Source organism: Opisthocomus hoazin, chromosome 13 (assembly GCF_030867145.1).
Source record: "Opisthocomus hoazin isolate bOpiHoa1 chromosome 13, bOpiHoa1.hap1, whole genome shotgun sequence".
Classification (NCBI taxonomy): Eukaryota; Metazoa; Chordata; class Aves; order Opisthocomiformes; family Opisthocomidae; genus Opisthocomus; species Opisthocomus hoazin.
Genome location: NC_134426.1, coordinates 19,945,262 through 19,970,988, shown reverse-complemented (window position 1 = coordinate 19,970,988; position 25,727 = coordinate 19,945,262). Strand labels below are relative to the sequence as shown.

General features: G+C 49.6%; 2 protein-coding genes across 4 annotated transcripts in view; both read right to left on the bottom strand.

The window, feature by feature from the left end:
• Window positions 1-11,028: 11,028 nt before the first annotated feature.
• On the bottom strand, window positions 11,029-13,389 carry GP1BB (glycoprotein Ib platelet subunit beta). Its single transcript, XM_075434393.1, has one exon. The coding sequence runs from the start codon at window positions 12,519-12,521 to the stop codon at window positions 11,970-11,972; it is 552 nt and encodes a 183-aa protein (XP_075290508.1). The 5' UTR covers window positions 12,522-13,389; the 3' UTR covers window positions 11,029-11,969.
• Window positions 13,390-18,422: 5,033 nt separating this feature from the next.
• SEPTIN5 (septin 5) overlaps window positions 18,423-25,727 on the bottom strand; it is a 43,872-nt gene continuing 36,567 nt past the window's right edge. For all 3 annotated transcript variants that reach the window (XM_075434391.1, XM_075434389.1, XM_075434390.1), the window contains exons 4-11: window positions 25,073-25,196; window positions 24,765-24,899; window positions 24,108-24,225; window positions 23,630-23,731; window positions 22,591-22,687; window positions 21,097-21,232; window positions 19,063-19,165; window positions 18,423-18,733 (exon numbers count right to left, since the gene is read on the bottom strand). In XM_075434391.1, coding sequence (XP_075290506.1) covers window positions 18,677-18,733; window positions 19,063-19,165; window positions 21,097-21,232; window positions 22,591-22,687; window positions 23,630-23,731; window positions 24,108-24,225; window positions 24,765-24,899; window positions 25,073-25,196 — 872 coding nt within the window. In that variant the 3' untranslated portion in view covers window positions 18,423-18,676. The remainder of the gene's footprint in view (window positions 18,734-19,062; window positions 19,166-21,096; window positions 21,233-22,590; window positions 22,688-23,629; window positions 23,732-24,107; window positions 24,226-24,764; window positions 24,900-25,072; window positions 25,197-25,727) is intronic.

Genomic DNA, 25,727 nt, shown 5'->3' with positions numbered 1-25,727 from the left:
TGAAGAGGGGGCCAGGCAAACTATAGGGGCAAAGGTCCATCTGCAGATATGTATGAAAAGCTTGGCTGGGCTTGTGCCTGGGTCCTGTGGGAGGAACACAAGAAAGACTTAGCCAACTGCTATAGTCAGAGCGGGGTCTTGTGGGGGCAAGGGGAGAACAACAAAACCACAAAAGAGCTAGAAAAACATAGCCATGCCAGGCGTAGGTGGAGACGCATTATCTTATGGGGCAGGCATGCACTCTGCCCTCCCTTCTCTGAGCATCACAAGTACCTTTTATATCTCAGCCTCCAGGAAAAATTGCTCAGGGCTTGAAGACACATCCCTCAGTGGGTGTTGTGGTTCACAAGAAGAGGAACCGAGTGCATCACTGTGGCATAGCAGAGAGAAATGAAGTTACTCAAAGGCCACATAGACCTGATGAAAGCAGGATTTGGCTTCCCTTGCACACTGAAAGAGGACACTGTCCCACATCTCTGTGCACACTTGAGTGAAGTGTGTTTGGGACTAGAGACCTCTGTTCCCACTGCTAATTCTGGATCTTGTCAGACAGCAGAATACATTTCATGCTCAATGACCAAAGTTAGAGATATCTCTTCCCAGTGCAGCAGCTCCCAACTGTACCACACATCAAAAAATGCCCTTGTTTCCTGTCATTCCTGTAACATCCAGGATTGGAATATTTTGAGAAGGCTCATGGCAGCATATTACAAGAATTCTGTGAGGTGTCAGCAGCTGTCCATCTAAGCACAGGGCCTAGAGACAGACACTGTCCCCAAGACCCCTGGTATCAGCCTGTAACACCAACCCTTCCAGCAGCCTCAGACTTACTGAAACCTAGAGGCAACTTGACAATTAACTTAACCATGAAGAACAGGGGAACACGGTCCCTCTTCTGCAGGGTGCAAATTATTGAGAAGAAAGTGAGGAAGAGCTACATGCAAAACAGCCACCTTCGGCTTCACATCCTGACATCCTTCCCTCCCACTTCCCAGGAATCTGGTGCGAGATGCAGGGGTGCTCAATCCCAGCTTTGCTGCTGATGTGCTCTGTGAGAGCAGGCATGTCCCAAAACTCCCCCTGTTTCAGTCTCTCCCATCTTTGCAATAGGTGTAGCAACTGGTGTCCAGCTTGGCAAAGCCCTCTGAGATCTGCTGATGAGAATAATCTATGAGACAGATACTTTTATTTTACTAAGTACATTCCCCACACTTCCTAAAACAGCAGGTTCATCAAAAAGTAGGTAAAAGGATGAACAGTGCCTGGAGCTATTTTAAAGTGTCCCACCGTCCAAAAGGTAATGGACCAAATTTTCTATGCTGCGTTCAGATGGAATAAGCAGCAGCGGGGGAGCTTGCAAATCTGCTTGGAAAAGCCTCTGTGTAGCAAAAAGAGGGTGAGATATTAACACAGAATTTCTGTGATTCCTTGGCTTGCTACTGAAGATCAGTATCATAGTCTTAAATATTTGAGGGAAATACTAAACCTAAACAAAGTAAAGTAAGGTTCAAACTAAATTGTTTGCAAAGAATAGGGAAGGAAAAGAGAAGGAATAGAGGCCAGGAGGCATTGGACAAGCCAAGGAAAACATTTTGAGAACACCATGCCACTTAGTGCAGTCAAATGTATTTCAAAAGCAAAGAAATACTTTTTCAGAAGTCATTGCATAGCCAAGCTGTAGGCAGGAAGTATATCCTTGCTCCTGCTTTGAACCACAGATACATCCTCTCCTGCCCAACATTTTTCACTCACAAATCAAAAAGCACTTACAGATGTTCAAATTTAGCATACTTCTGAGATTAACTTTTTACATTTAGTTTTCTTGATAACTCTACTCAATAAAAGACTTCAGCTTTTTCCTTCCTTCTGCTCACAAAGTTCCTGCAAAAGCTGTTTTGCCATGAAGCTACAGGGTGCTTCATGGCAGCCCACAAGTTCTACGGCTCTTCTCTCCTTTGCAAGTTTAAGTGTAGTAGTTCCAATATATTTTATGTTTTATTTTATGTACAGTTTGGCATATGCTAAACTTGAGTGCAGCAACTCTGACAGAAGAGCCTCCCTTTCCTGCTGTGCTGGACTCTGAACCAGGGCTGGATTAGCCAGAAAGGTAGGAGGGCAGGGCAGGAGGAGCAGAAAGCCAGCACCAAGACAGGCAAGGAAATCCTGGCATTCCTCTCTGAGCCTGTAACCAGATCCTCCCTCCTCTGTTATTCTTGCCACTCATTCTCCATCTGTAGGAATTGCTGAGGATGTAACTAGGCCAGCTCAGTAGGCAACAACTGCTTCAGCATTTTTAAATACACAGTAATCAGCCCAGATTAAGCTCCTCCTTGCCAGGAAACGGCCCATCAGGTCTAGTCCTTTTTTCTGCTCACTCCTGGTCGTGTGCACAGACTTCATCCTGAAGGCTGTTTGCTGTCAGCTTGCTTTGCACATCAGTAGGACTGATGCTAAACTCTGCAGTGAGGCTCTTCCTCCCTAGATGAGCGACATAACCTTTTTTTTCCAGGCAGCTCACAACAGCAAATGAACAGCCAGCAGTGAATGCTCCCACAAACCTGCCAAGGACCTCTTCATCTTTGCAGTGCTCAGCTCAGACCTGTGCTCAGGGAAGCCATGGAGAAAGACCTCTGAGGATGGGTTAGTGTTGGCCACCCCGGGCAGCTAGTGAGGATGCCCCAGCCATAATGCCCTCCAGCAACTCTGGTGAACTCCTTGGGGCATCAGTCCAACCCTGTAACTGCCAGGCGGAGAACAGCCCCGTCTCATTTGATATGGGGAACACTGGTAAATCCAGTCATGGCCCAAAGATTCAGGAGAAGTGCTCCAGAGAAGGGTACCAGATAGTGCCCCATACTGTAGTAAGTTCTCTCTTCTAACAGGAAGTCATTAAAACCACAGCACAGTTCGCACAAGGCTCCTGCTGGCTCTAACAGCAGGAAAGAGAGCAGTCCCACACAACCTGTCAGCTTCACATGCTGCTTCTCCTAGGCACAGATATGCATCTGCTTTCCAGGCTACTTAAGCACTGCATTACCTTATGCCCTGCTGGTGCCAATGCAGAGGGATGCAGGGACCTGACAGGGTGGAGCTGTTAACTGTCCAGCACCCGAACTCAGCATCACATCTCCCTTGCTTCCCACACCAGTCACCACAGCACAGCCCAAGGAGATGTCACCCCAGCATTTGGGGGGGTGCAGCCTGCTTGCAGTGGGTCCAAGGCCCTTGACTGTACTAGTGCCAGGCTGTACCCGTGCTGGATCAACCATCGGGATCCCCACCCGCTCCCTTTGCTTCCATGCAAGAGGCTGCCCTCCTGCCTTGCCCTCCTACCCCAGCAAAATCTTCTGTTTGATATGCGCTCCAGCTGCTTCCCAGCAGAGTAGATGTTCCCTCTCTGACTGACATTTCCTTTGAAATAAGAGAAACACAGCAGGCACTGGACTCCCAGTGTGTCAACACGTGCAGCTCAGCACCTCCGGGGGTCCTGGGAGTCCTTCCAAGACCTGCTGGATCGCTGTGGTTAATAAACTCTCAGCAACAAACATCTTCTTCTTTCCAGGGGAGAAAACCCAAATGCTGTCAGTCCTGCACTGCTTCCATCAGGTAGATCCACTTGCACAGCAAAGCAAAAACAAAGCTGTAATTTAGGCAGGATCCAGCCTCTTGCAAGAAGTTTTATGCCACAGAGGTGTGGCTCCAGATACTCTAGGGACTATAAACCAACTCTCCTCAACAGCAGCAGCCCACTAGGCCACGAGGTCACTGGTAGTCCTACTAACATAGACCATTTACCCTACTGTCCTCTTTTTGTTTCTCTGCTGTCTCACCACATGCCATGAAACATACTTCAGCCAACAGACCCTCTTCACTGTGCAAGATACAAAGCTGGTTTTATATTACTTTAATATAAAACCCCCAACTTGTCAAGACCAAGGAAGAGTTGGTTTAAAAACTATTTTTAAAACATGGATTAAAAAAATATAAATCAATGGACTTGTTTAGATGTTTGTTTTCCAGTTCACAAATACGGAAGCTCCAATTTTCGGATTAAAATAATTTTTCATTTAGAAAATCAAGTGGGTTGACAGTAGGCAGGAGAGCGAGCATGAAGATGAATGGACCAGTTGTATGCCCGGGGTTTCAGCTGAATTGTTTCCAAGATAGACTCTTTTGCCCCTATCTAAGATGTGAAACATCTGAGATAATTTCCCATCCCACATGGATTTCACAATTTCCCATCCCTGGGAACGTAGAGTGCCTAGCACATGGGGCCCCGCAGACATCTACAGATAAAGGCAAGTCAAGGTAGGAATGCTGGAAACTCACAGACAAACAGGGATTGAAATTACATGCAAATTTTTCCACAGCTAATTAACCACTGGAACAAGTTTAGGGGATAGAGTGCCCAATTTTCATCCCAATTTCCTCTCATTTTGACAGAACACAGATGCTTTCAGTGGTTTTAGAAATACTAGCCTTACTGTACATAACTAATGTTACACTACCAAAACATGCATAATGAAGTGCCCTTGCCCCACAGCTGGGCCTTCCTGCATTGGATCTCATTCAATAAGAGATTCATCTCAGCAGTTAGAGTGCATGGCCTAGCACACACTCCAACAGCTCCTTCAGTGAACCCCGGCTTTGTTGAAGTCAACAGCACAACAGAGCAGGGTTAGGATTTCACTCCAAAAGTTACATATGTTCTCAGCAGTTGCACCTCGACGTAATTTTTTTCCCCACACATCTAGAACAGAAACTAGGGCACTGGTTTATTGTAACACACAGCAACTTACCCAAAGCGTGACTTCTCCCAGAGTATGAACATCACCACACGGTTCAAAATGCACTGCACTTAACACAGAGCCTTCTCTCAGATCCACGCATGAAAATACAAGTTACAGACAATGCATTTCTCTCTCTTTCTCCACCCTTACCTTATGTAAGCATATCCCTTTCTCTTCTCTCTACCTGCCTCACTCTCTCACGGAAACAGATAATACTCCAGTCCTTTTTTGCTCAGGCCAAGAATCAGCAATGAATAGATATAAACCACTCTACCTGAAGCACCTTAGGAAATTGCAGGGGAATTTGCACACTGAATTTCAGGCACAGCACTTGGAGGGAGTTCCCCTTTATTTAGGGGTAGGGAGCACAAAAATGACAACATTGCTTCTTGCACTTTTGCAAGTCTCAGGCAAAGAGGAAAAGCAGCAAAGAGATCATTAAAATGCCATTCTTGGTGAACAGTGGCAGAGAGGATGAGAGTAGAGAAAGTGATTGAGTACAACGTCTTGCTTTCAAAGCCTTCTGCACTGGATCATCAAATTAATCAGTTTGATGGTTTTGGTGCAGCTTGGCCAGAAAAGAACCAAACATGGGAAAGTAGCAAGCTATTTTTATGTACATCTTGAGAAACGCTGACAGCACTGCGAAGGGTGGGGAAGAGCAGGTACCAACAGAATAGGCAGCAGCTCAAAGCAGAGCTGAGGATGAGGCAAGAAGGATGACGCCAGCTCTGGTTTGAAGAAAACAGCCAGCCCAGGGTGGAGGCTTTGGACTGGAGCTGGAGAGAAGCATTACAAGACAGGAAAACCTGTACAGCTGCGCAAGGAGCCTGCCCTCTGCTTCATAGGTTTTAATGTGGACAATCTCGCTGCAGCATATGGTGATTTTTGGAAACTAAGTATGAAGCCCAAGTCTCACGGACTGTCATTTTGTCTCATGTCCCCATAGAACAAAGATTTCACGTTTTACCTCCCTTCTCTGTCCCTGCAGGAATCCAGGCAGCTGTTCTAATATGGAGATTCACCTGAGAAAGGTACAAAACCGCCTGGAGAAAAGCCTTCATTTCACCAGCAGACTCGTTCACAGAAAGCACAACACAGGACATAAGGGGGCCATTGTTTCTGGAATAAAATCTCCATTTGAGCTCTCTTCTTTGGCCATGATCAATGGGAGGGAATTAAAGTCTCATCCTGGGAAAAAAATTAGCTTGCTAACACTGTGTTGAAAGATCAGGTAATGGAGATGCAGAGCAAGCGTAGGCACCCGCACCGTCTCTTGGTGAGCTTGAGAATGTTGGAGGTAAAAGCCCCTGGTGGAAAAAGCTCCCCAAACATAGGCACAGACCTTACCATATCCCATGAGAGACAACCAAGAGCTATGATTCACAACAGGAGGTGTCGGTGTTTCACAGTACTACAGTCCAGACTTCAGCCCAGTGCAGGAGTATTTAAATTCCCTCGGTGCTCACGTTTTCCTGTTCCGCCTCTGCATTTTCTGTCCCACAGATGCACAGAACAAACTACAATAACTTTGAGCTATTCTGTACCTCCATCCTACCTAGCCCTGGTGTATTCTCAGAGCACCTACCTCCCATTCATCCATCTCTACCAGGCACACCAGCTCTCACCACTTGGTGATAATGGGCACGTTTTTTTCCGTCCACCTGTCAAAGCTCATCATTCAACCTTCCAAAGCACATCATTCTAAACACCCCACAGAGAACCAACACTATTTCCATCATGGCCACAGCAACACGATGCCCACCTTCCCCTCTTCTTGGTTACAGTCTGATGCTTTGGAACGCCAACAAAAGGACTGTTTAAACTAGTAATTACACGTTCAAAACGCAATGTCTGCTGCTTGAGCAACTAAGTTTGGAGGATCATTGTCAATCTCTTGGAGCACACACACATCACACTCACCTTCATTCTTTCCCCAGCCCACACCACGTTGATTTTACTAGTAAAAGCAAACAAGAGATTAAAAGCTATTTGCTGCCCTCTTCTGAGCAAACCCAAATTATATGTCAATATGGGCAACGGCTCTAGAAACAGTCGTTCATTCAATGAGCAGAGCTCTGTTTCCATGCAAAATGAATGACATTGGTATGGCATCAAACAGCTGTGACAGGGCAGGTTAGCAGTGACCATCAGCTATTACAAATGAGGACGGCAGATCAGTGCTTTGCAGCCAAAACCATTAGGTATCCATAGAGCACATGCTTGGCATTTTGGTTTCATAACTCTCAGGTTAATCCTCCTATGCAGAAATACAAAGAAACACCTTCCAGCATATTCTGTTCTCAATAGTCACAAACCTGCCCCTCTACTCCACTCTAGTGAGACCCCACCCGCAGTACTGCGTCCAGCCCTGGAGCCCCCAGCACAAGAAGAACGTGGAGCTGTTGGAGTGGGTCCAGAGAAGGCCACAAAGATGATCCGAGGGCTGGAGCACCTCTCCACTGCAGACAGGCTGAAAGAGTTGGGGTTGTTCAGCCTGGAGAAGAGAAGGCTGTGGGGAGACCTTATCACAGCCTTTCAGTACCTGAAGGGGGGCTATAGGAAAGATGGGCAAAATATTTTCAGCAGGGCTTGTTGCGACAGGACAAGGAGTAACAGCTTTAAACTAAGAGAGAGCAGATTTAGACTGGATATAACGAAGAATTTTTTTACAATGACGGTGGTGAAACATTGGAACAGTTGCCCAGAGAAGTAGTGGAGGCCTCATCCCTGGAAACATTCAGGGCCAGGCTGGGCAGCGCTCTGAGAGACCTGGTCTGGTCGAATATGTCCCTGCTCGCTGCAGGGGGGGGGTGGGCTAGATGACCCTAAAGATCCCTTCCAACCCAAAGCATTCTATGAAACATTTCAGAGCAGAATCAGACCACGAGACACATAAAGAAATGGGAAAGAAATTACTTGTAGCTTTAAGAGGGTGATTTGGGGGGGGGGGGGGTTTGGACAAAAACCACTTAAAGGTTTTAAGTCTCCCACCAGTGCTCTATCCTGTCCTTCCAGGGAATACATACCTTTATCTAGACAGACTGTAGATATATATGCACATACTATCTTCAGAACAAACCTTAACACTGCAACCTGCTGGTTTCAAGGCATTTATCCAAGTAACTCATAATTCATGGAAACCTGTTAAATTAGACCATGCGCTCTCCATTAAAACCCTCTAAAAATCAGGCTTATGAGCCTGAGGGAGTTCAGTTTTCATATGCAAATATACAAAAAAAGTAAAAGCCATTTCTAAAATAGTTCTTCTCCCATGTACCCAAGAACAGACAAGCTGTCCCATGATGTGGAATCAACACTGCTTTTCTTGGCACTCTATCTGGGATGCCCTGCATTCTTCAGTCCTGAAGGGAAACGAGGGGTTTGAAGAAGACCAGGTAGCCTCACAACAATGACCACGAAAAATGTCTTTTTCAATTTGTAAGCAATGCAACAAATCCCAGAGCAGGCTGCCACCAAGGCATCTATTGAATGTTCTCACTTGGGCAGACACATAGCATGCAGCTGTGACTACGTGAGACTGGGATATGGTGTGCTTCTGCAGGACTTTCCTCCATACATTTCCTCCATCTGTTGCACAGAACTGGCCTGTCTCAGTGACCTAGCCCTGCAGTGGGTGATAACGAGTTGTTGTTCATGTGTACAAATGTGATATTTTCATCCCACACACGAGGGTGCGGAAACTCTGAAAGTCTATTTGAAACAACAGCGGTAGGTTCCCAGGTGTCACATGAACCCAATCTGTAAACAAGCACCTGCGGCAATCTTGACGCAAAACATAACCACTATCACCATAAGGCACAGAGACTGAAAAACTGGTTCTCTGACAGATTCTGGGCTAAAATTCTCTAGGCTCCAAAATCAGCTTGCTTTCCTTTCAAGACTTCTTTTACTCTGCAAAGCATGCAAGGCTCACCATGCAGATACCTGAAAAACCAGGTGTTTGAAAGAAGAAGGAACCAGTGTGCCTTACCCAATGTCATCTACCAACCATTTGGTCCTTCACTTGGGAAGTGCTGACCTCCTTTTTGATACCTCAGGTTTGGAGCTCTGCATCATGGAGGCCGCAAACACACTTTGGTGTGGTTTCCCAGGGTTTTTTAACCCAGTATCTACCAGAGAAAGGAGCTGCCTGGAAGCACCCTGAGCCTTTGGTAATGCAGCAACCTGCCCAGCAAGCCTGGCAGCCCAATTCTGCATGCCCAGGTACTGGATTGGCCTTGATACTAGAAAGCGATTTGCAGAGCAGCTTAATAGCTTGCATTTATCTTTGCCATATTTCAGCACTGCTTCCCCTTTGAAGCCACCGTGCAGCCTCGAACAGTCCCTCTCTTCAGAAAACAAGCCAGTTCTCCCTTCAGCAGCAGCACAGCAGACCCTCCACAGGCCAGCGGAGCAAGAAAGCATCTGTGACGTGCAGCTTTCCGAGCCAGGAGAAGCCAAGACATGCAGGCTCTAGATTTATGGATTAGACATGCTGCCACAGCATACAAATCACTCTGCGCTTGGTGCAATTCATTATCACATTGCTATGGCTGATCACATTCTTCACAGGTGCAAATGATACCAAAACGGCTTTTTATGTTTCATGTGCCAAGACTTAACGATGAAGAGTCAGGACCCCTCCTGCCTCCCCGGGGAAGTGAAGCCAAAGTCAGCAGTTGTTCTGTCTTTGTGGGCTCGCTGAGCCCTGAAGGTTTTCCAGCACCTCACGGCCGTGCTGACAGGCAGGCAGCTGAGCAGTCAGAGGGCTGGGATCGTGCCTGCTCCCAGTCCAGCCTCTCCCAGCAACTGAGCCCGTGCTGGTAGCACTGTCAGCACCTGCTCACCTACACTAGAAACATCCTTTAACCCAGGTAAACGCAGCTAAAAGTCTGCAGGCAAAACCAGGGATTCATTCTGCCACACTGGCACACTTCACTGGGAGACCAAGGGCCTTTTACATCCTTTGCATGTGTCAGTAAAGGGACTTCAACAACAGGCATAAACCAGCTAAAATAACAGTACAATTGACTTAAAGAAATGAGAGGGAAGAGGTGAAGGGGAGACAGTGGGTTGAGCTACTTCCTTACACATCTGCATCTTGATTTTGGGAACAGGACAGTGGGGAAAAACAAGCTAGAAAACAGGCTTTCTATTCCTGTGGAAAGTTTGATCCTCAGAGGCAAAAACAAACAAACAAACAACAGTACTTAAAAATCAGAGATTTGAAAGTGTCCAGGGGCCTCATGGAGCATTAATTTGGGCATCTCCACAGAGCAGGCTCCTTGGTGGAACTGTGTCCCCCTTGGAGGCCATGGTCACTGGTGATACTGCAGCCCCTAGCAAGAGCTGCACTGGCTACAAAGTCTGGCAAGGTCCAGTCCCCAGAAGAAAAACCAAATCTGAGCTGGAACTCCATTTCCTTAGGTACTATGTCCAGTCAGGCTAATGCCACAGAGGATTAGTTTTGGAAGGACACGGGGCAGAGAGTGCAAAGAGGCCTCCCGAGGCAGAGCCATGTGTCACTCACCTCACGCCAGGCTGGCCCAGGCGCGCGCAGCACGGTGAACGTCCTCCTCGGCTTCCAATGCCGTCGGCCACGCTGCCCGCCAGCCCTCTCTCAGCACAGCGAAGGGTCACACATTGCACAGAGGACCCCATCTTCCCACCTCAGCCTCCCCCCGAGCACCAGGGGCTTATTCCACTGCCACACTTCATGCTTTTGGGGCAGGCATTCACCCCCGTGATGAGCTGAGCTGAGCCGAGGCGAAGCCACCCGTGGCAGAGAAGCCCCAGGACCTTCCTTTTCCCCTCAGGCACCCCCGGCGCGGCTCCTTCCCCTCCCAGGCTCCCGCGCAGCCTCGTGCCCGGAGGCGCGGGCAGGCTCCAGCTGCGGGCGCTCGGGGCTAATCAGGCCCGCCAGGGGCGGCGGGCGCGGGCTGAGCCCCGGAGCCCCGCGCACCCACAGGCACCCTGCCCTGTCCAGCCCGCACCACAGAAAAACACGCAGCAACTTAGTCGAACTATCAGAAACTCCGCGTTTAGACTGGCCCGTTGTGGAAGCCGGTACCTGTCAAAGCTGAGCCCTATGGTGTAGTTGTGGTAACATCTCCACCCGCCCTCGGTGTTTGGTTTGCTTGGCACAGACTTTGAGCGTAAGAAATTGCCAGGGAGCGTGTGAGAGTGCAAGATACCTTGTGTAAAATGGAAAAAAGAAGCCATTTACATCGTCATGTATCATTATTTTATTTCAATTTTGCTTCATTCCAAAAGTAATTAAGGAACTTCATAACCAGTAGTAGGGCTACAGTGATTTTTTGCAGTTGGAGTCTCTAGAAAAGACCAGATCTCTTGTGCCAGGTGCCGTACAAGCACAGTCAGAAAGAGCCTCTGGTCTCAACAACTCTTGGCTTCAGGGCGAATTTCTCATAAGCATGCGGGGCCCCTGTCTGACTCAGTACACATTTAAGTCAGTATTACAACTGTAAGCAGATTAAAAGGAATTAGGATAAATGGGTAGGCTTCTAAACTTTCCCTCCCTCCCCCAGAATAATGTTGGAAAAGATGCATCAAACAAGAAGAAACATCCTTTCCCTTTTACTGATGGGAAACTGAGGCAGGAGGAGACTAAGTCACTTGTCCAGAGTTACTAAGGCAATCTGTAATAGCACCAAGGAAACTGTATTTCTCCATTGTCCTAGTCCAGTACCTGAACTGTTCACTGTCCACCTCTGCCCTCATCTGACCAGAGACATCGTGGAAAGCAAGACTGAAATACTCTAGCATAGGAGGGATCAAGCACCATCACCACTACGAGCTTATGAGCAGTTTGAGTCCATTCTGGTTGCTGTTGTTCATGGCTTCCTTTGTCTACCAAACCAGAATGATTCCCAGCTCAGCAAAGCAATCAAGACCATGCTAAAGAGTTTAAAGCATTAAAAAACACAACATCAGGTCTTTGTAAATACAGCAAGTGTCTGATCAGTTCAAGTCTTGCTTCGGACTGCAGTCAGGATCAGACGGTGCTCTGAATTGTCCCCTCTGGATATCACAGCCCACATGACCTTGGCACAGCATCACCCAAGGGGGAGGAAGGTCTTCAGTCTTGTGATGTTAATCACTGTTGTAGCAGCTTCTTGAAGAAGATGCCCAAGTGTCTACATGCTGGTGTAGATCTCAGGAGGTGCTCTGGGCTTCAGCGGTCATTCTCCGAAATTTCTGCAGGTAGACAATGATGAAGATAACCAAGATACCCTGGAGGAAAAGGAGGATGAAGAGACTGAGCTGAGAGAGGAGAGCCAGGCTGCAGTACCAGTACTGGCATGTGGAGATTAACTCATCTTCTGTCAGATAGGCAATGATCCGGTCCTGCAGGTGAGCTGGGGAAGTGCATCTCACATCCCTGTATAAGGTCCGGTTCTGCTGCCACTGGAGCCAGGAGCGCAAGTAGAGAATGTCGCAGTTGCATTCCCAAGGGTTGCCCTGCAGGTAGACTACCTGGAGGTTCTTTAGGTTGTCAAAGAGCCCACTGGGAATAGAGGTGAGCATGTTGTAACCAAGGTGGATAATTTCAGCTGAAGGACGGAAAGCAACTGGTAGTTTTGCTACAGTTAGGCCTTTTGACGTGCAGTCAATGATGTTGGTGGCACACTTGCATGGCACAGGGCATACGGGCATCACGACTGGGAGGAAGCTAAGGAGGGACAAGAAGAGAATTCCACTGTTCATCTTCACCTGCAGACACTCCCCTGGTGAGACTGGATGAGGTGGAGACCAGGCAAGTAGACACCACAGAAACTAGGACCAACACCACAGCCCAAGTCTTTTGCTGGTTTGTTCTGAGGATGAGTTTCTAAAGTTGGGTGAATTTGCTGTCCTTCACAGGAGATGCAAGAGCTCTGGAAAGAACAGAGTTAAAAAAGGTGTGCAAACTCTTGGTCTCTCATTACAGGAGAGGGAATGTTCCTGGTCTTCCAACCCTGGATTTGAGGAGGGATATGAACAGACGGCTGTTCATATCACTGGGAGGTTTAGCTGCAGACATCAAATTCATTTTCACTAGTCCTCAGAAGTGTACAAGGGCTGCTTGTATTTTCAGCATTACTGGAGGTGCATTACTAGGGTAGCCAAGAAAAATTATGTCAAGGAATGAAAAGTTATAATATGAAACTGCTCATGCCTTATCATAGCTCTGAATTACATCTGTAAGCAAAGCTTTGTTCATGCAAACTGCCAAAGGAGATTCAGAAATAAATTTACTGTTACCACAAGTAAAAAATAGCCTTTCCAGTTTCGAAAAGAAGCGATAAACAGTCCTTGGCCAGCAGAGAAGGTGCTGATCACCAAGGGTGGAGGTCAGTGGAGTTTTCCATGCTAGTCATTGCTCCAGCAGGTGAATAATCTCCTTCTGGAGCTGTGGCCATTCTGGGAGACATGGATCAATGAGCTAGCTGTCTTTGTATTGCAGTCTCATGCCACCGCTGAACACATGACCTGCTACAACTTCTTTAGGAGAACTACACATACCTGCAACAAGGCCGTGCTTTTCATTTGTCAACCAAATGAAAAAAAAAAAAGAACAGAAGGTAGCTTTGTTGACTTACCAGAGTAGTTCAATCCTTGCTTTCTTGCTGACTTTACAACACAAGAAGAAGGTCTTAAGGCAGTCCAGCCAGTGCAAGAGTGTCTGCAGCAGCATAGCTGAGCTCCCGGATAAACCCCTTGCAGCTGGCTGGCAAGATAAGGGTTAGGCTCATCCCAGGGACACCTCCCACATGAGGCCTTCCTGCAAGTTTGCTGCATGTCACCGGAAGCTGAGTTTTCACTGAGCAAGTCTTCCAAGAAATGGGAGCCGACACTGCTCACAAGAACACATCTGCTGGGAGAGGTGCTGACAGTACTGATAACTGTGATTCTGGGCCCACATGCTCAGCCCAACAGAAACACTGCAAAGTCTCTGTTGCAAAGTAGTAACTCAAAATGCATTTCAACCTGGGAGGTGACATTACTAGTTTGTCCTGCACTCCTTGAGCACTGTGGCCTTTGGTTTCCCATTTCATCAGGAAGACTGTATTAGGCAGAGCGGTGAGACCTAGCACTTTGCAGTGTGCTGACCCCAAGATTTCCCTCGAGGCAGTGACACAAATCTACTCCTAATTAGCAGTGGAAGATCTGCTGAAAGAAATGGACTTCCAGTGACCACACGGGTATCAATAGTTGAGCTAAGGAGAAAGATTCTCCAGATACTTGCATCCTCTCATGATGGTTATCGGAGTAAAATGTAACTCCTGGCGTTTCACTGTCTGCATCAAAATAAACTAGTTAGATGCACAGGAAGGACAATGGACTGGGAAAGACAGTGTGCCGAGGGACTGCTCTTTTGAGAGCCAAGTGAGTCGGCAGCTCTCGCTGAGTGTAGCTTGCAGTTACTGAGAAAGACTGACCACATCCTTTGTTCAGAAGTTGCATTACACAAATACTTGAACAGGCAAGTCCAAGGGTCAAAACTACATTTAGACAGAATCTTGTCTTCTCCAGGCCATCGCACCTTCACAGACATTTTTCTGCCATCAGCTGGACTGTAGGCATTGGCTATGCTCCTGAGCATAAGGCCACCAGAATTACATTGTGAAACTGTTGCCCCATTAGGCCTGACTCTCCATTACCTTGTACTGTGCACACTGTACAGAGCAGAAATAATGAACACTCTGAATGTGCTGATGTTAAGAGAATTTAGGGTGTAAACAACAGCAGAACTTGGCCTTAACCAAGGGGAAATCTCTGATGCTCTAAACAAAACAATTAAGCTTTAAATTTCTATTAAGTTGGAGCAGATCATTCCAGTTGTTCCACTGTGGCAGGCAGGCAGAGTGGGAAAGAGATCTTAGGCCAGCAAACGAACCCAGTTTTTCCTGCAGCGCCTGCTTTCCAGTTGGGACCAGCTTGACTGCCACAGCTTGACTCATGCATTTGGTGCTACATTTATTCGCAGGCCAGGTGTGGCACAGGGCTGATCTAGAGCCAGACCCATCCCAGCTCTGCATGCAGCACAGACTCAGCAATGATCCTCTGGCTACTTATAAAACGGATTTCCTGGGACTGGATCCTGCCCAGCTGCCCACTGCTGATTTAGGCACTGCTCCTAGGCAAAGCTTAAAGATAGAAGAACTTCAAGATCATCTCTTCTAGCTTCTGACATAAACACAGGCCAGAAGTCCCACGCAGGAAGTCCTGCCTAGAGCCTGCTCTGACAGAATTAGATAAAAGGAGAAAGAGCAACACTTTTGCTCTCTCTTGCCGATAATGTATCACCAATGCTGCTCAAAGGGACTGAAAATTAAACAGAAAGAAGTTGTTTTTTGAATGTATTTATTTCACTGATCAATTCAGGTAGTAAACATTATTAATAATAATAATAATCATTTAATAAAATGGATATGTTTTAAAAGGTTTCATTTTTCTTTGTTCACAATGACAAAATGTTCAAACAGAAATTTACAAAAAAAAATATATTATAATAACCCAACAGATGGACAGGAAACAAAGAGCCTAGGAATGGAGCAGGGGGTGAGGAAATTCCGTGGCAGGAGCAAGCCAGCGTTAAAGCACAGCAGGGTTTGTGAGGAGGAGCCGCGAACGCCATTGCAGAGCATGAAGAGCGGGACCCCCTCCTTCCTGGGGGGAGGCATGCAGGGAGGCAGCAAGGACTGCACAGGCAGGACCAGCACAGCAGGGGCACACATGGAGTTCATGCCACGACTCCCTGCCCGGCCAGGCACAAGGTCCAAGATGTTGTACCGACAGCCCCAGCTGCAGCCTGGGATAGCTCTGTGGAGTGGGACACCACCCCTGCAGCCACTCACTCAGCAGGGCAAAGCTTGGCAGAGGCATGGGAATGTGCCCGGGGGTGCGGGGGTCACATATAAGGCTGTGGAGGGTTTCATGAGGGGAGGTGTTAAATTACTTTCCTACCCACACTTCTCACTGCCAGAGCCAAATGGCAGAGCTACATTTGTTCAGGAGTCTCTTCTCCGCTCACTGTGCAGCTCAACGCAGCAGTACAAAACACTCCTTTAATAAACAGATGCCACCTTCCAGGCCAGAGCCTGAATCCCTGGTGCCCCCCAAAGTCAGTCTCTAGTCCCTTTCTGGACAGCCCCCAAACTCTGGTGCTCTGGGCAGGAAACCCCCCACACGGGGACGTGATTTCAGCAGTACCACTGCCCCTCTGCAGAAGCCATCTCTGGTGCCTCACTCCTCTGCATTTTACTTGAAGTGCAGCCTGAACCATCTTCGCTAGCTGGCAGCCGAAGGCCTCCTCTCTCTGTAACGGACAGACTTGTGACTGTCGACCTGATGTAGGAGCCATGCGCACTGAGCTGATGAAGACTTCCTCACCCAGAGGGACAGGGGCAAATTCAGCCTCAGCAATCCTGCCTGCCTGTGACCAGCGTACCCAGTGCTCTCACCAGCACACAGCACTTCTGCACACAGCCCTGGATAAAAGCTGTCAGCTTCTCTGTGTCTATGCTAAAGGGTAAAGGTCTCCTTTACCGTCTAGGAATCAATCTGAAAGAGGAACATCTCCAGCTGGACAAGGCTCATTTGCAACAGAACGTCCAGAACGTCCTCCTCACAGACAAGACTAGTGTAAGAAAAGAGGGGACAGGTACTGCAAGGTGTTGCCAGTTATGCTAGCACAGATAAAGCTGAAAACTCAGCAGTCCTCCTGCTTCGGACAGCAGCAAACCAGCTCCAGAAAATGTGGACGAAGCTCCCGTTTCAGGCTACTCCACTGCTCAAGTAAGCACATCGCACAAAGGCTGCATTTCCTTCTTAAACACCTTGGTCCTGCATGTTACAGAAGACAAGCTGAACCCTTCCCCTCTCCTAGGCTGGCACTGCTACTGTCACTTATGAGCCCAGTACAGGGGAGCATGAAAGAAAAACAAATATTGTTGAACACTGCCCTTGCCAAGCTTGCCAATTTCTGCCAAGGGGTTTCCACCCTCTCTTTGTCCTTCCACACTGCGCCAGGGTCTCTCCCCTGCCCTGCAGCCCATGTTCTGGCTAAGCAGAGGCTCTCTACAGTGAATAACTGGAACCAGCCAACCTACTCACCGCCTGGAAAAGCCCTGATCAGGACTCTAAAGCCCCACAGGGGGAATCAGACAAATGCAGTGCCTAATAACAGAATTTAGGGCCTGACTATTCCTGGCCAACACTGTGCTTCCTACCTGGGGAGATCTACTGGGGAGAGCCAGAGATGGAGGAGCAGATATGAAGAGGGAAAAGGGACAGAGGAATTGGTCCGGGAGCCAGAGGAGAAGGGCCCAGCCCATGGCAGCACTTCCTGGAGTCAGAGGGAAGAGCCAAGTGTCTCTCCCTCCAACAGCCTTGATTCCCTGTGGGCATGGCAGTGTTGCTGGTGAGGCCTGCCCTGTCAGGCACGTCGCACTCCAGGGCTCTGCTCTGGCTGGACTGAAGTTAAAAATACTGCAGGAAGCAAGAACAGGACAGAAGCTGCTGCCCTGTGAGTGCTCTTATCTCTGCCCAGCAGATCCATCAACCTTCCGAGCACTGAGACAGGAAAAGCCTTGGACCGGGGAGGGGGAGAAGGGCCAAGTCCCAGGGGAAAGGCAGGGGAGCAAGTGCCAAGCCTGCTGGGCTGTGCTCAGCCCCACGCAGTGATACTCCTGCACATGCCACACTGACCCAACACCCGTCTGGACAGGCGGCTTGTAGATCTCTCATACAAGCCTACAGAAACTGCCCCTTTTCCCAGGAGAGGCCCGGAGCCAGCACTGTGCTTGTGGGACCACAAAGCCTGGGGGTAGGGCACTTGGGGTTGGATTTCAGCCCTGGAGTTTCTAACCCCTCCAAAGCCAAGCACTCTGGCTGGCATGATGCTTTTCAGAGCAGATGCTGAAGACACACTGCAGCTGGATGACCAGAACTAAACCATGAGACACCCTCACTCAGCTACTGCAGGGCCCTGGGGTTCCTCTACCAACACCCCCGGCCTGCGTGGGAGGTGCTCACTCCCATCATCTCCTCCTTGCAAGCAATAGTCAATAACTCATCCTCTCTGCCGGAAAAACATAACTGAGAGCAGCGGAAGCCATTTCCTCTAACTGACCTCAAGAGACTCAGTCCCCTGCTGCTCAGTGCAAAGATCCTGGAGTTTCTTGATAGGAAAACCAAAACCAACCAACTAAACAAAAAAACTCCGAAAAACCCGAGCAGGAAATCAGGCGACCATTAGGACCCCTGAGCAGGTCAGTGCACAGAGAAACCCCCAGCTCTCTGGGCCAGAGCTGGCCCCACACTGAGGAGGCTGAGCAGCACAGGTCAAACTCACAGGAGGGTACGGCTGCATTTACAATGCTTGTGCTGGCCCCAGACAAGGGGAACGGGGAGGGGGGCACAGCACCTCAGCTGGGAGCAAACATTTACGTGCATTGACACAGATAGTCTTCAAGTTTGTACACCAGAGAAACCAGGACTTTAAATACCAGAGCATTCCCAAACAAGAGATTAGTACATGGGAAAGGGAGATCTTTTTCTTTTCTTTTTTTCTTTTTTTAGGATGCCTTAGAGACTTCCCAGGCTATTTTCTTTTTTTTTAAAAAAAAAAAGAAAAAAGAAAAGGAAGAATAATTATTAAAAAAGAAATACACATCAGTGAACTGTTAAGTGAACAGCCTCCTCCACAATCCAGCTGACCACACGGCCAGCATTGCTGCTAATAAATTAGAGGGTGCGGGTGCAGCTCTTGCCCACAAGTCTCTAAACAACAGGAAACCTTTTCTAAACATCCACAGCTCTTGCCAGGCCTCAGATGGTCACTGGGGGATTCCCTCTGCCCTCCGAGTACCTGCCTCTCACTGATCCTGCATCTGCTGCTGCATCTTCTGCAGCATCTCTTGCATCCGCCGTAACTGCGTGAGACAGAAAAGAGATAGTCAAAAAGGGATCTGCTGAGGCCGGGAGCTGGTGATCTGCACTGGAGGTAGGCCCTTGGAGCTGACAAAGGGATCCCTTGGAGAGTATTAACTCCTGCCTGAGCACGGAGGCATCTGTGTCTCAGGCAGAATGGAGCCACATTTCCCTGACAGAGGAAGCTGCAGCTTTCAAACCCTGTCCTCCACACCAGAAGTCCATGATGGTGGGAGGCAGGAGTGGGAAGCTCCAGGACAGCCTCTATGGGGCAATCATGGAGAAACACCCCCAATTCCAGCTCCAACACCCAGGCAGAAATGGGTCTCACCTCCTCATCCTTCATTTTGATCAGCTTCTCTGTCTCAGTGTCCGGTGTTGGGAGAGGCAGGATAGGAATTGGGCTTTCTATCCTGTTGTCCTGAGTCAGCTTGCTAGAGAGATGGAGAGAGGGAAGAAATGCAGTCAGTCTTGCTTCAGCCTGGCTGGCTTTGGTGCCACCATGCAATGGCGGTGACTCATGATGGCAGACCTGCCAGCAATGCAGCAGCATGCACCCAGCCAGGTGGAGGGGCTGTGGGGCGTCCTAGCCCAGAAGTGTGGGATACACTCGGATGCAGAATGAGACTGAAGTCAATAAAAGTTTTCAAAATTCTTTTGGCTTGTGGGTAGCCAAAAGAGAAAACCCAAACTAGTCTTACACTGAGAGCAGACACAGAAAGGGCTGATGTTTCTGACCACCTTTTGTAGCTGCATTGGCAAGCTTAGCAGAGACATTTAGAGTTGATTTTTCTGGTCTCCTTTGGCTCATCTGTGCATGTGCCTACACATACACACAGCATCAGCACAAATTATCAGCATCCCTAAGGCACCACCACATGCTCACCATGGTCCTCTTTCTTCCAGGAAGATAAAACCAGGGGAGCAGTTTAATCACTGCAAGTCTGATAACAAAGCGTGCCCTCATATTCAGGAGGTGGGAGACAAGAGACAACAGGCACGGCAGAGCGGCATTGCGATGAGGGCTGAGGGTGCTCATGAGTGCAGGCAGGGGCAGAGGCAGGAGGTGACCTTCTTCCATAAGTCAGAGGAGCTCTCAGTAGGTGAGGAGGGGATGGTAGTGGCCAAAGACGCCTGGGATGAAACTGGGAATTCAAGATGCCACTTGCAGGCGTTCACCACTTGGAGTCACCGCTGGTTCATTATTGAGACAACTCCAGCCCTGGAGCTTGGGATCTCCTCCCAAACGCCCTCCTAGAGAAGGACTTTGTCCCACTGCTAGAAATGGCCACGCTCTGGTTGTACGGGACTTGTTCACTAGCAAGGAATGAGCCATGGTGTGAGAAACAGTATCAAACTTAAGCTTTTCTTAAGCTGAGCAATTGCTTTTTCATCGTGCTCTTCTTTTAATAGATGCATAGACTACCTAAACAGCAGCTGTGACACCACTCACAGATCTCTAGCACTCTCACGGATCTCTAGCACTTAACGTAGCTATTTTGGGACCCTGTATTCTCACTGTTGAAGAAGACAGGCTCGTCTGCTATGCAAAAGTACTAAGATACGCTGTGTGTGAACAGAATGTGCCAACCTGCACGTTTACACACATGCAGGACTGTTCCTCCGTGAAGTGCAGCCATTTCTGCTCTGCAACGTGGCAGCACAGAGCTACCCACCCAGTTCAGGCAGGAAGTGAAGGGGATGGTTTGCAACAGATGGGCCAAGACCTACTTAAACATCAATTTGTCACCAGTATTTCAGTCATGGAAGAGAGAAGGGAAAAAAGGGGTTTCAAATGAGAAGCCTGTGAGGGGTCTCACTTATATTTTCTGATCATTGTGACTAAAACCACATAGAATCAAATGCAATGGGAAGACAGCGCAGAGAAATCTCCAGAGACGTGTCAAGAGTCTTACTAATTGCCTGGGCTTTGTTGTCTGAGAAACAGCAGCATCCCAAGGGTCATGCTGTCATTTGGACAGAACTGCAGAATGCCTTTCTCTTTGGCAATGCACCCAGCTCTCGCCCACCAGAGAAATGGTTTATCCTCTGTTTCATTAGGCTGGATGTATTTCACTCAGTGCTAAGAACAGCTCTACAAAAAAGTGTCCAGGCCTATATCCCAAGATCTGCCTGGGGAATTCTCAGATAGAAAAGCCGATTCTCAGCAGTATCCCCACCATGGGCTCAGGCTGTGAGACACACACTTGGATTTGCTATTTTACTTCCATTCCCCAGGCTGCAGCCCAGCATGTCCCCAGCAGACCCCCCAACCTCCTGACCGATGAGCCATTCTGAGAGCAACCCCAGCTCTGCAGAGAGTGAGACATCCTTGCCACCTCCAGTTGAAGCGGTGGGGACCCACCTGGTCATTTGCTGGATGCACTGAGCTCGGTAGTTCTCATAGTGGACATCGCAAGTGACGTCCTTCAGGTCGTGCATGTGTGTCCGGATCAGCATGTTCCGCAGCTTCACAAAGTCGCAGTGTGCCTGGTTTTCCACTGCAGAAGCAACAACAGGAGAATGCTTAGATGTCACACCTCACTAGCCCTCCCCAGAGAGCCCCTTCTCACCTCCTGGCACCCAGGCTAGAAATTACCCCCAGGGTCCCTTCCCCATCCTCTCCCCACTCTTCCTCGCCAGTGCCTGGGGCTCTCCTCCTGGCCGGGGCACAGGCCTCGATGATGCTCTGTGCTTCTCCGTGCTGAGGCCAGGCTGATGAGGTCACTGTGTTCCCAGGACTTTTTCTGGGTAAGAGGATTAATTAAGCATGTACAGCAGAGCCCTAAAAGAGGATGCTGCTCCCAGGTACACGGGATGTCGTTAGAACCACAATGGGTGCTGGAAGCAAACTGCTCATCTCCTCAGAATCTGTGACTGATTGAAAAGCTGCTGTAAGCATGACGGTTTCCCCCAGTGACTTGACTCAGCCTCTGAGGGGCAAAGCCATGAGCAGGTAATGGTCTGGAGAGCTGAAAGAGCTGCTGTTACCAGAGCAAGCCAGGCACCAGGCAACGCTGTGAGACTCTGCAGGGAAGCGTTGAGCTTCGCAGTGGTGTGCCTGCCGTGGTGATCTCCATTACCTCTCTGCAGGGCTGAGGGAAGCCAGCTGTGTCAGGTTTCACAAAGTTGATTCCAGGACCAAACGCCAGCACCCCAACAGGCACAGCCGCCTCTGGAGCCACCGAGAGAGCAGAGCCAGTAGCTGGGCAGCCCAAGCAGCCAGCACCAGCCCACAAGTGCACACACAGGCTTTGGGGATCTAAAGCTAGAAGACCTTAATGCTACGTGCCAGCATGGGGGAGTCAGCAACAGCAGCAAAAGCCATTCTAGGGTTATTCTGCCTACGGGTTTTATGAAATTTCTCCCTTTAGAAAGGAAGAAAGTTAGAGACAAACACGTGCATCAGCATAGCCACCAGCCCAGCAACTGCAGCACATACAGGAGCAGTAGGAGACAACGAGAGTGCAGGAGGGTTTATGATACAGTGTGGCTGAGGGCAATGCTTCTGCTCGGCAACTAAACTGGCAATGCCCAGCCTCTTCCTGTAATAAGGAGGCATATCTTAGTGCATTAAAGCCCAGACATTATTCCATTCACACTGGATCCTCTCTTCTTCGCTCTGTCAAGGCCTCAGAGGCCGGGTGATTGCTACACCCCCAGTAACAGTCCTCCTGAGCAGGTCCCAGTGTCTGTCTCTAGCCTACCTTGTCCCCTGCCATGTGCCAAAGGTGGCAGTCAGTCATGGCTGTGCAGAGGTGAGCACCTCCCTGCCGTCCCTGTGCACATGTCTCCTTGTCCTTCCCCCGGTCCCTGCACACCCCCGCTCACAGCGCCAGCTCCCAAGCACCACGCTTACCTTCCACAATGCCCCAGGGGTAGAGCCGTCCACGGACTCGCTGGCCTTTCGCCTCCACCACAGTGTTACTACCGATGACGGCAAAGGGAGCGCTCTCCTGGAATGAGAGGCATCGCTGAGCCCAGCTCAGCCCAGAACTGCCCACAGATCCCTCCTCCAAGGGCCAGGAGCTGCCCACGGATCCCTCCTCCAAGGGCCAAGCTCAGGTGGAGGTGAACAGGAGGAGGAATGTGCTGGTAGGAAAGGCACAGGGATACCCACACGTGCCACAGCAGAGGACACCACAACCCAGCTGCAGAGAAAAGCCTAAGGCACTGGGATCTGCAGGTAGCCTGATTCCCAGCCTGACCTCAGCTGTCCTGAGGGAAGCTGTGTCTCTGCGGGTGGCTGCATCCCTTCTTTGAGGAGAAATTCTACAAGGAAGCCAGAGCAGAGAGGCTTGGACACCTAGCAAGTGGGACAGTGTAGGCCAAGAGCTTGTCCAGGCAGGGAGGTACAGGCTGAGCTCCTCTCTGCTCAGAAGGGAAAGCCCATTGCCCCCCTCTGACAGGAGAAACAAGGCCATACTGCATGCACATGCAGGGCTGGCTCAGCCTGGGACAGGGTCAGGCCTGGGCTGCTGGGGCCTGCAGACAGGCCTGTATGGTCATATTGTCTCCCCAAATGCAACTAATGTGTCACAGTGGTGCCTCATCACCCACAAATTGCTCCTCCTCGCTGATGGCATCATTCAGAAATAGGTGCTTACGAATGCTGCGCAACCCAGACTCCCTCCAGGCTGGGGTAGACCAAGGAAAGACTGACACTGCCTGGTGGGGGAGCAGAAGTGCCATGTCTTCATGCCACACTTGACTTCAAGGTGCTAGCAAGGACACCAGCACCTTCTCCAGGGGATCTACCATGCGAGGCAACGTAGGCTGTCTCCTGGGTATCAGCAGCACAGGCCTTTGGCACACAGAGAGCAGCTCTGGCTCCTTCTGGAGCAACTGACATACCCAGGAGCCAGACCTCCCAGTCCCCTGCTGAGCAGGTTCCTTACCTTCAGCTCCCTGTCTTGCTGCTTGAACTCCTCATCTTCATCAGAGTCACACTCAGGAAACTGGTACACTTTAATGCCAAATTTGTCAATCTCTTCCCGGATCTGTGTCCATGCAAAACAAAAACAAAAGGATGCGACACTGAACAGTACAGAAATGCTGGGTTTATACCCTGTTTGTGGTACCATGCGTTTGCTACAGCCTACAGATGGCAAAAGCATTTGATGTTTGCTCAAGAGGTGGCCTCTCTGCAGACACCACTTCCCTTCTCACAGCAGAGCGCTGCCGCAATTACATTTGCAGGTACTCTCTGTGTGTATATATATACATATACATGCACGCACACACATGCACTATATTTATTTTATACATATATATATATATATCGCTGTCTGTCTCTGAGGTATCCTGCTCCTCTCCCTCCGCAACACATCCCTGCCCCCACACCAGGTATACCCCTGTAGAGAAAGGGCATCTCACCCTCTCTTTGAGCTTCCGGATCTCGGAGGGGATCAGGCAGTCTGCTTTGGCAATCAGGGGCACAATGTTGACTTTCTCATGCAGAGCCTTCATGAACTCGACATCCACAGGCCTCAGCCTGCAGCAGGGACCCAGAGGGACACGGTTAGCAAGGACTAACTTAGCAAAGACTGGGCAGCTCCCCTCCAGCCTCTCCCACCCACCCAGCACGAAGGGAAAGGGACAGCACTGTCACAAGAGCCTGGGGCAGCCCTGGGACAGCCCTCAGCTAGGGCTGTATCTGTAGGAAAGCTGTCTGGGTTTTCTGCTGCTGAACGTCTCACACAGGCACAGGCTGGGCATTTGCTCCCTTGCAGGCCAGCTCCCTGTCCCACCCATCAGTCGGGCTTAGCTAGACAGGAATACACAAGTCTGTGCGGCATTGCTTCTCCTGATTCCCAGAGCAGGCTGTAAGGCCTGAGGGAGATGAGAGGCAGCCTGTCGTGCCAGCGAGGGCACGGGAGGTGGTGTGATGCTCAGCCGAGGGAGAGCAGCGGCATGGCTCTGCCCCTGTGCCAACAGCCCTGCCAACGTACAAGCCGCCACGGGGCAATCCTGGGGCACAAGGGTCTCTGCTCCGGGCTGAGTCACACCCGGCCCCACAGCTGGGGCTCTCACCCATGCCCGAAGGGCGAGATGAAGTAGAGGCAGCAATGCACTCGGTTGTCCTGGATGTTCTTCCGATTCAGGCCACTCTCATCGCGGAAATACTGTTCAAACTGCTGGTCGATGTAGTCAGTGATGGGCTTCCAGCTGGGAAGGATAATTCAATCAAAACAACAGCATGTGTTTAACAGGACACTGTCTCCTAGGGACCACATGGCAGTTATCACCCCCTGCCCACTGCCAGACCCCCTTCCTGTGAAGCACCCACAGAAAGCAGATGTGGCCAAGGACTAGGAGGAAGGCAGCGGTGGCCTGCTCACCACTCAGTGTTGTTAACAGCATCTCCAAATCCTGGTGTGTCCACTATGGTCAGCTTCAGCTTGACACCCTTCTCCTCAATGTCCACTGTGTGCTTGACAATCTCCACTGTCTGGTTGATTCTCTCTTTGAACAGGAATACGAGAGTTAAACCCAGGCAGTAACTGAGGAACCCTGCTCACACCCACAACAAGCCAGCTCTCTCCTTATCACTGAGCACAGGGAGTAACCTGGGTTTCAAAAACCCTGATCATCTTCTAAGGAGCCTCAAGGGAGTGGTACTGTGGGAGGCCAGCAGCAGGCAGACAGACTCCGAGAAGATACACAAACCTCTGAAGTGCTTGTAGCCCAGCTATTCTGAACATTTTGTCCAGTCACTTGGGAAGAAGAATCCCTACCCCACTCCAGCACCCAAGAACAAAATACAAAACTCAACATCTCAACGCAAAGGGCTAGTGCTGCTCTGTAGCCGCATCTTGCCTTCGTAGGACAGAAGAGCCCTACAGCCAAACCCTTTTTGCCTCTGCAGCCAGCAAAAGAGAACAGAGCAACAAACCACAGGGCTGGGATCCAGCCAAGCCTGTAGCTGCTGCTGAAGCAAGGAACCAAAGTACTGGTCCTTAAGGACAGTCTAGACCTGCGGGCACAAGAACTGTT